An 11093-nucleotide genomic window follows, 5' to 3' on the forward strand; every position below is an offset into this window, starting at 1 on the left:
ATTACTTCTCGGTTTCTCTTCTTTTCTTGATTAATTTGATTGATTCCCTGAATCAATAATCTTCTCTCTCTTTTTACTTTATCAAATTCGATCTTCACTTGATCGGTTTCTCTTGATTGATTCCTCTGAATCACTCCTTTCTTCTCTGTCTTTCTTCTCTTAAACGATTCCTCTTGAATCGTCGCTGGTCTCTCTCTGGTTCGAATGACCTTGGCTCTGATGCCACTATTGGTCCCTCGTCCCTCGCTTCACTCACGAACACAATACAAATACTAAACTATTCTTCTTATTTCACAACACTTGAACGCACGACGCGTTCTTCTTGTTCTTCACGTTTTACAAATGGAATTTACACACATATATAGTTTTCCGATAGACACTACGAACCATCATACCTCTTCACTAATCGGTATGAATATCTAACAGACACAACTTTTCTAAACGACACGTCCCTTCACAATATAACTGCCTATAACCAAAAATAACTTCCATTCGGTTATACATGTTATTCTTGACACATTAGACCCCTAAACTTATATACGTAACTTTTGACACACGCATGGATTAATAGATTATTATCTAATAGCTTTTACCTACAACAAATGGACATGGGAGTCAAAACATCCCCAGGTGTTTACTTGAAAGCTTTTCTTTCTTTCTTTCTAAATATCGATGCTAGCAAGCAAGCATGATATTTTGTGATATATGTGGATTCTGTTTAATACGTAGACAGGGAGGAGACGACTTCAAACTTGCAAGTTGCATACTCTTAAGACTCCCATGGAATCATGCATACCAAGTACGAATATAATGTAAACCAGTACTCTTGATCAAAAACCTCATCAAAAGTGGCATCTTGTTTCTTTACATCTTCAAACTAATGTAAGATTCTTGATTCTCTCTTTTAACTATTGTCTCTTTTTTTAACTAACCTGCCCAACTTTGTAAAAAATATTGCTCTTTGTCACCGCATGAACATACTTTGACACGCCCTTTATTAGTACTTTTTACAAAGTTCTCTTGTAGCGTGACCATAAATCTTCTCTCAATAAACCGTCATCTTTTTGGCTTCTTGATGAACCTTCAATCCTTCATTATTAGCATTCAGATAAGTTATTTTTGTTGGACTCATCACAAGTAAAGGAGCCATGTTTCCAATAGTTAGTTTTCAGAATAATAGGAGATGAAGCAAATTGGATGTTGACCAAAGACCAAGAGCAATTTGGTTTGCAGAATTTTTTTGAAGAAATTGGAATCTGTCAAAGAAATTGGAATTTGATGAAATTGGAATCTGAATATATTGGAATTTGATATAATTGAAATTTGATGAAATTGGAATCTGAATATATTGGAATCTGATAGAATTGGAATTTGATTGAGTTATAATCTTGTGTTTGGGTGAATGGAATTCATAATATTTATTAAAAAAATAATAATAAAAAAATTGAAATATTTTTTTTTAAATTGTAATATTCTACAAAATATAAAAACTTATATAAAATATTATTAACTTTTTATAAACTAAAGTTAGTTTTTTAATAAGAATTTTTTTTATTAAATATCATTAAATTTTAATAAATAATAAATATTTTTATACAATAATTATAAATACTTATATAAATATTATTTATAATTTTGTAAAAGAATATTTTTAAACATATATATATCTAAAATTAGATTTTTATATTAAAAATGACTTAAATAATTAGTAGTAAACATTATAAGTATTAATAATTTTTTATTAAATTTTAATTTTTTTAAGCAATACGAAGTAATTATTAACAATAAAATTAATAATGTAATAATAATAGTTATTATTATAGTTTTATAAATATAATAACTTTAACAGTAATAATAATGATAATAAACATGGTTTTAAAATATATTATAATAATTTGAATAATTAAAGAATAATTATAAAAGATTTATAGTTTTATCAAAACTTGAAATTCAAAAAAAAAGAACAAAAACCAAACTTGAATTCCAAAGGAATTTCAAACTTTCCATAAAAAAATGTGAGGCCGTGTTTGGTTCACAGAATTTGATGGAATCTGATGGAATTGGAATTGAATTTCATTCCTTAGCGTGTTTGGTTGGTTAAAAATGGATGAATCACATTCTATTGGAATGTAAACATTCCCACATTTGATTGAATCTTCATTCCTTGGGGATAAGGGAAGGAATTTCATTCCATCCCTAACTTGAATCTTCAAAAAATCAAAAACATTCCGTCAAATTCCATTCCTTCATATTCTAATTTTTTTGAAAGATTTCATTCCTTCCCAAAACATTATGTGAACCAAATGCGCTATGAAGGAATCTTGAATTCCATCATATGATGGAATTTGAAGGAATCCAATTCCAATTCCATACGAACCAAACAACTAATGGAATTTGAAAGATTCCATTTGTCCATTCCTTTCCAAAACATTCTGTAAACCAAACGCGCCCTGAAGGAATCTTGAATTCCATCATATGATGGAATTTGAAGGAATCCAATTCCAATTCCATACGAACCAAACAACTAATGGAATGGAATATGAATTCCATTCTGTCAACCAAACAGGATGTGGAATGGAATTCAGATTCCAATTCTATCGAATTCCTTGGAATTTTGCAAACCATAATAAAAGGCCACTACTACTCTCTTAAGGGCTATGATTCTGTGAGAAGATATCATTGTTTGAATTATGACCATTATTGAAGCCAAACCTGAGGTCCTGAACTTATCATCTTCTCGCATACGGGTTTGTAGTGCTATATGCCTAGATACATAAACTTTGATAGTTACCATTGATTTGAACATCGATAGCCTCATCAATGAACCCAGTAAAGGAAGTTCTACCTATTAAAAAGGCTGATTATTACTTATGGAAATCATTATTTCTGTCTAACCTTTTTACATTATCAAAAGTATCGACAATCTGGAGATGTTGGTAGGAAAAGGAAAAAAAGAAAAGCAATCACGATATTATATGTTGCAGCTATGTGACTTTTTTGGCGATTTTTCTTTATAGAACTACACATTCAACAACGTTTAAGCAACCACCTTACAAGTGTACTTGACAATTATTATGACATGTTTGCCCAAAGATAGATAACTGATGGTTGTGCCAATCATTTCAAAAGATCAACTACAAACAGGCAGAGATGGCACCGGGCTATTAAAACTGGGAGAAACAAAGGAAGATGAAGTGTTAAAACACTACAAGAGTAGAAGGCTTCTATAGTGGTTAAATTCAAGAGACTGCTTTTAGGCACACATTGAGGCCCATCTATCTTCCTTTTCCTAGTGGCTAGTAAAGCTATTTAAATGGTCTTTCAAATTTAAATACATTTGGAATATCTTTTAACCATTTGATCTTTTTTACTTGCTTATTTTAGCTCATTTTGACATTTTTAACATATCCAAGAGAGATGACACAAAATAATCTATTAACAATATATATTTCAATAAACCACAAAGACAAACTCTATAAACAAATAGCTACTTTTTACCCTGATAAATGAATGAACACATTCTGAAACTACAAAGAACCGCCACAACCTTCTACTCCTATATGACATATTTACAACCTTTCCTTCTATACATATGTTGAATAAAAACAACGAAAAATGGAATTTACAGATCTATATATGTATATTTATATATATTATAATTATAATTATATATAAATATATATGTTCATAGGACCTGTACTGTATCCACACTTCGGGTTGAATTTGATGCAGCCAACATAGCTGCTCCAATGCCTGATCCATCTTCCATCACTTTAAGGGTCACATATGGGGATATTTCTTCCCCTAATATCTCTGCCACAGCTTCATTTAGATATTCTCTAAACATGGTGTAGCTCGTGTATAATCCACCCTCAATTGCTACAACCGTTCTTCTCATTTTACCACTTTTTCCGCCTTTGATTCTTCCACTTGATATGCCCCCAGTCCCATCTCGACCAATCTTTTTCAAGATCCCGACGATGCCTGCAGCAGCCAACCTGGCTGCCCGACGTGTCACAACATCACATACTTTGACAACAAGCTTTCTAACTTTTAACGGGATGTCATATATCTGAAATGAATAGCCATTTATCAGAAATCAATGAGTCCAACTTCATAAGGAAAATAACTAACCAGACTTTTTAATGAATATCAGATAAAGATGGCAACGGACGGCTGGTCAAGAGGGTGGGTAGTAGGGGAAAATGAATCAGGTTAAAATGCATCATTTGTCAAAAGCAATTGACTAAGTTGGAGCGTGTCATTATTACAATAACAACCTACACTTTTAAACAAATTTAAAAGTTGTATACTTGTATGCAGATAAAAATGAGACTTTGACAAATGAGACAAAATTGCCACTGCTATATATAAAAAGATTCAAAGGGAACATCTTACACCCAATGTCTCTTCTAAAATCTTGCCAACTTCACTCAAGTCGGGAGAAACATCTTCATGCATGGCCGCCATTAATGGTGTACTGAGTAATTACAAGAAACCAAACAATATTTTACTTAACACGTCAAATTTACATAATTCTTCAAATCAAAATGTGGTACCACAGAAACAATTTAAACAAGGCCATAGTCGATGAATGAATTAAAGGAGATACAAGAAGAAAAAAAATGCTTGCAACTGTAATGGAAACTTCATTTCCTCTTTCTTTAGAATGAGAGACGAAAAAACGAATACATATTTTGATTGAAATAAAAAGAAAAGGACCACCACTTACCAGTTTAAGGACAAAAAGGTGTAGGATCAAAAGGTTGGCTTTTATAATGAACCATGACCCCTATTAGTAGCAAATAATGGAGAGGAAAATAAAGTGTCTCCTTTATCCCAAATAAATAAAATATTCCCAGTTGGACAAATAAACAAAATAAGAAGCCATGCAAGTGACTCGGACTCCGGCAAGATAATACAGCAGTATGACATCAGATAATTCACCTACTTCATGTTAAACGATCCCAAAAATTAGTGGGAAGAAAAATAAAACCTAGTCAAATTGATTTCACAGTATCCACTTCAAATTTATCTTTTAAAATGCATTAACAATAGCAAAGCATGTGCATCAATAATGGTTGCTCATAATTAGCTCTTGCCTAATGAGCTCTCCATTTGACTCCAAAAGCCTATGAAGAAAGTAACGTGACAAAATCATTGTTTTGATGTTTTCCACTTTCTAAGTTCTTCCCTATTCCGATAGATTTCTAATGAGAGAATCAAGTTCAATGCACTATAAACTAAAGAGTACAAATATACAGGTTAAGCATAAGATGAAGAATATGAGCTTCCCAGAGGATTAATACGATAGACCTAAAATGCTAAGCTAACACACTTGTTCAGGGTATATCTGGAATATTATCCAACTTGATGCCTAAGCCTGTGTTCTCAAGTTTATATGTAAAGGAAGGGGAAAGAAGAGAAGAGGGATGAATGGAAGAGAAGGAGTGGAGTTTCCTTCCTTCCAAATCATCCCAAAAGTGGGAGGAAAATATCTTTAACAAATTCTATAGAATTTTCCTTCCAAATCTTTTCCCTTCTTTTCTCTTCTTCTCTCAAATAAAACTCAAGAACCCAAATATTCTTAAAATCCTTTACAATCTTTTCCTTTCCTTTTAAAACAAAACTCAAGAACATACCCTAAAAGCTAGTGAAATATAACTTCGGGTGTAGACCTTTAGGTTCAGAACTTCTGAAGACACCAGATAAAATAAATTTGTTGATGAAAGAAAAGGCCCAAAATTAAACAGAGAATAGAACTAGCTTAACTCGGAAGGCTTTTGCATTCTTATAATGTGTTGCACGGATCCTATGCTTTGGACTGATTATGATAGAATATCATATAGAACAATAATTCTTCTGCATCTTTATCGAATATGTGGGCTTATAGAACAACTTAATAATAAAATATTTGGTAGTGTACATAAAGGTCAACGAAACAATATCAACATAAATCACACATCTAGCAGAGCTCTAGAACAGTAGAGAACTAACTGGAATCAAAAAAGTGAGAAAGTAGAATCGTGAATTTGTTACTGTCAATCGGTTGCAAAGTTTGATCATGAACCAGACTCAAATTTTGGGGCAAGTACTTTAATCTACATACTACCCTGGATGTTATTTTGTCAAAGTAAAAAGGAAAATATCAACTGTTTAGTGACAAAATTTTAGTGTGAACATGTTTTTACTGTTCAGTAAAACCAATAGCCTGTCCATGTATACCTGTTCAATTTTTACAATTTTAAGGTCTTTTCCAGAATTTTGCATTGTCCTAATAAGAAATATAGGAGTTTGGTTAAAGCATACCTCAACGCAAACCGTGCTGACAACTTAGAAGAAATAGGTCCAAAGATATCAGATTCTAATGATATTCTGTGAATTACTCTTCTTACTATGTCACCTAGATACATTCCCGATATCATCTTCTCAAAACCCTGCAGCAGGATCCCTGTATTAGTCACATGATTATTAAAAAGAAATCAAGCATATACAAATGAGAACAACCCGATACAATAATAACCTGATCATTCGGGTTTTGGCTGTCAGCATCCAGATCAATGTCATATGAAGTTCTCGGCAAGTGTGAGGACCAAAAATTACCCCATTCCATGTTAATAACCTGATTAACATCAGGTTATATAAGTGAAACGAAAGAATTCAATTATTTCTGTGTTATTAATTTGAGCGTAGAGAGACCAAGGATACCATGCCTCCTGAAGTTGTGAGAAGACCTTGGCATTTGATAACCGCATCAGCCCGCTCAAAATAGCATGCATTGGTACCTGTCCCGATTACCACTGCAGCAACTGTATCTTTATCATAAAAATGCCCAAGAGCCAATGTTCCAACACTATCATTTACCTGTTTACAAAAGGTTCCATTTAATGACCTCAACACTTCAAATGATTAAAAAATAATAAAATTCACGGTAGCACAACCTAACGCTCTATACTCAAATGATAATAATCGAGTTGTACCTCGCGACTAAACGTGGAACTATTATATCAGGAGTAAGCAGGGATTAGATAAGTAACTGTACCAATAATATTATGAAGTTATAAGGATCTCCCAACTCTTTAGATAATATAAAATAACTATTTTTTACACAATGTAGTCTGTCACGTGTGGCTGCACTTATGCAGACCTTATTCCATGCTTAGGTGAATAAGTGTGTGTATGATTTTTCGGTATTAGGAGTAAAAAGAATATTGACGCAATTATCACAAATTCGTCTTTCCAGGATCTGAGATTAACAAGAGGTCATATCAGTGGAGAATACTACATATGTGAAATGTATGCTTTAGTGTTTGAGATGCCTAAAATTCTAAGTATGCCAGTTAGCTTCTACACCAGATCTGACAGGCACTTGTCAAACCCATTCTTAGCAAGTTTAGATCCTTAAGCTAATATACAAAGAGCATATCTATACAAAGGAGAGAAAAAAAAAGACTTAAGTTCTTACAAGTGCAGTAACGTTCATATCTAGACCTCTTCTAGACAATGCTTTTTGCAGACATTCAACGACATCTTTTTCAACCTGAAATAAGAAGTGCATTGCATCAAATATACAATGGTGAAGTTACATATCTTCACATTTCAGCAACCAAATGATACCAAATGTACCCTGTCAATTATTTTTACTTTCTCATTCTATTTAGATGAACGACTAACCATGTCTTCAATGGCAAAACCTTTCGTCCACTTGATCAAAGTGCCTGATGAGACAGATGTCTGCTTCACAGGAAACGAGAATGTGAAGCCAATATCCTTTCCCCTAACTTGTGACGTCTGCAAATTGATTCCCTTCCTTTCCACAAATTCTTTAAGAGACAAGGCAATAAAATCAAAGAGTTCCTGCAGATATAAATTAAAAGCATCACATGGATTCACATAAACCAGATAAAGAACAATTAGGAAAATCATGTAGAGTAGAAGTAGCTTAGACACCTCGCTGGTGCTGGTCATTAAATGCTGGGGGATTGGTTTCCGCTCAACATCATGATCGAGGATAGATCTCTGGCCACCAAGCTGGATTCTTAAAATCCTAAAATTGGTTCCTCCAACATGTAAAGCGTAATATACTCCGTTTTCATTCCTGTACACGTAAGTAACATTAAGGATAATAAATGTGGTATATATTACATGTAAGCAACCCTCGCATCATATTCGATGAGTTATTACCATACTCCATCTCACTTAGTGACATAAATGCTTGACATGACACACTTTTTGAGATATACGAGAAGCATTTAGTTCAATGAAATTAAATAGCAAAGATACGACAAAAACACTCTGTAATATGAGCGTTCTCTACGATAGATGCTTCAAACATAGTATTTGACTATTTGTTGTCCAATTATAAATGTCTTCTTTTCTCAACACCAGTTCACCAAACTTAGCTAAGAATGCTGCTAGCTGTCAACAGCTTGATAAAGAAACAGAGAAATACAAAATAAAGAGGATTTTAGCAATCAGCTGCACACTAATTCACATTTAAATACTCAAATGTGAGTCTTAACCGGTTGATTCAATTATTCAAACCAGAACTTTCAAAAAGACTAATTCCCAAAAACATCCAGAAGCTCAAATATATTTAAATAAATATATTTAACCAAATAGTATCCTAATTTTAAACAAAACACACCACCCCCTAACCAAAAAAAAAAAAGAGTAATAAACACAAAATGCCAAGACTAATTCTACAAGAAACCAACTCAGCACACACACACAGTACACATATACACAAACTAATCTCTCGCTAATAGTCAAAAACATTCTAACGAAACAAGGGCATTCGAAAAGGGTCACAAGATACCCGAATTAAGCCGCAAACGTCTGATTAAAAGAAGCACCCTCCTCCATTTATTGATTTTATTCTAACTAAAGAAACCCAAGACACCAAAATTAATCAGCATTACCAAATATAATAATATTTGTGATAAACCCAACAATATAATTACAAAAAATCCAGTAACATATTCAATTTGCACTAAAAACACAACTTTTCCCAAGAACTCCATAACCCCCACCCAAAAAAGATAAAAAATAAAAAAATAGTTGGATACAAAATATATATGTATGTATGTGTGTATATGTATATATAGTAGTAGTAATGATGAGGGATACCCACCCATTGGGAAGATTATCAACAAAAGTGAGCAACATCTTAAGCTTGCTACCACCTTCAGAAGCTAAACCAGCATGCATCTCAACCGCCATGGCATCCACCACTTGTTTCAATCTACTTACTGGTGTCCCCGCCACGTCATCAAATTCTTCCAATACCTTTATTACTTTCCACCACCGTCTTCTATTCTTCACTCTTTTTCCGACCATCACCGCCGCGATCGCGCAACTCGCCACCGCACATCCCACCGCTATCCCTAACCCTAACTTCCCCATTTATGTTTTGTTTTAATTAAACTTAATCTCTGTTTCTGCTGCCATGGGTTTGTTGTTTGTTTGAGTTGAGTGTTGATTAAGTGATTTGTGTGTGGACGGAAAGTGACGACGGTGATTGGTGGCCGGCGAATTGGGTTTTCCGGTGATATTTGCAGACTTTGAAGGTGTTTGACGAAATTTCTAGAGAGAGAAAAAAAGAAAGAGGCGGTCTTCGGACTGGAAAGAGAGAAAATGAACGGAAGTGGTGGGGATTTTATATTATACGAGTATTTTGTTTCTTCTTCTTTTACTGATTTGCCCTTGCTATACACACTTCTTTAATTTATTTAACTTATATTATATTTATTTTTGGTTTTTTTTATTAATGTATATATATATATATATTAATGTATTTATACTATCTAATAAAGCAAATGACTCGTATTTTTTAAATATTTTAAGTTTTTAAAAGCCAAAAATATCAATCTCCTTTATCTAATAAAGCAAATTGTTCATTAGTTTTTAAACTTTTAGCATTTGAAAACCAAAAATAAATATTTCTTTTATTCACTAATTTAAACATCTTCACATTGATTTACCTATAATATCCTTAATGAAATAATTTATAATATACATCTTTTAACTTTTAAAATAACTACATTATCACTCTTAACATCAATTATTTTTACATTCAGCATCATCGTCTCCCTCACTGTCATCCCCACCAAGGTCACCATCGTCGTTGCCGACAATACCTCCGCAATGTGTCGCCACCACCTTCGCCGCATGTCACCGCCACCACTACCCCTTCCGCATAATAACGCGCGAATAAGTTTAATTAATTTGAAAACATGGTTACTTTTTCATTATTCATTCTATTTCAAGAAGATTTTGTTAACTATAGTCTCAAAGCTAAGCTTGTCATTTTAAAAACATACTGAAACTAATTATTCAAATGTTAACTTTATAAAGGATCGTCATTTATCTAATTATGGTTATCTATTAATAACTTCATATTTATGTTTTTTTAATTTACATAGCTTATGCAATTTCTATATCAAAACTTCAATTTCTATAATAAAATATAACTATTTTATGCACATTAATTACAGCTCCCTTAAAAAAAATGCTAATTATGACCGTAGGGCTGCTGTTAGAGTGCGTAAAATACATGTATTTTTCGTATTAAAAGTACACTATGAATTTTGTGATAAAAATATACAAGTAACTATATTATGCGAGTTATTAACAACCCAAATATAATACCAATGGGGTTGGTGGCTCATTGGTAAGTTCCTTGACTTTAAGGGGATCTATCTGGGTTCGAGTCTCACTTCTCACATTTGTGAGGGTGGATTAATAGAGATATTTTGAGAATCCTGGGTTTCATCTCAGGCATGCGTGTACTTTATAAGTAGTAGTAGATTTGAATGTCTTTCTAAAAAAATAAAAAATATATCAGTTATTAATAGAGTATCATAATTAAAATAACTAAACAATAGTCATTAATTATAAAAAAATTTCAAAATGAAAAACTTAACTATAATTTTGAGGTCTATAGTTAGCAAAACCTCATAATACTTATGAGTTATAATTTCTTTTTTGTTTGTAGATTTTATCTTTGTTAAGAAACTTTAAATAGTGTTCTCTTACTTATATAAACTTCTCGTTTACTAGGCAGGATATTCTCTTATTTATATATATACTTC

The 11093-nt window shown here is 32.6% G+C and overlaps 1 protein-coding gene across 1 annotated transcript; it reads right to left on the minus strand.

Moving 5' to 3' along the window:
• Positions 1-3418: 3418 nt before the first annotated feature.
• On the minus strand, positions 3419-9616 carry LOC122585352 (hexokinase-3). Its single transcript, XM_043757479.1, has 9 exons — positions 9134-9616; positions 7951-8098; positions 7675-7857; positions 7466-7540; positions 6709-6864; positions 6524-6622; positions 6310-6437; positions 4399-4480; positions 3419-4072 (listed from the first exon to the last, which is right to left on the minus strand). The coding sequence occupies exons 1-9, from the start codon at positions 9403-9405 to the stop codon at positions 3686-3688; spliced, it is 1530 nt and encodes a 509-aa protein (XP_043613414.1). The 5' UTR covers positions 9406-9616; the 3' UTR covers positions 3419-3685.
• Positions 9617-11093: the final 1477 nt, after the last annotated feature.

This window comes from Erigeron canadensis, chromosome 1 (genome assembly GCF_010389155.1).
Source record: "Erigeron canadensis isolate Cc75 chromosome 1, C_canadensis_v1, whole genome shotgun sequence".
NCBI classification, from domain to species: Eukaryota; Viridiplantae; Streptophyta; class Magnoliopsida; order Asterales; family Asteraceae; genus Erigeron; species Erigeron canadensis.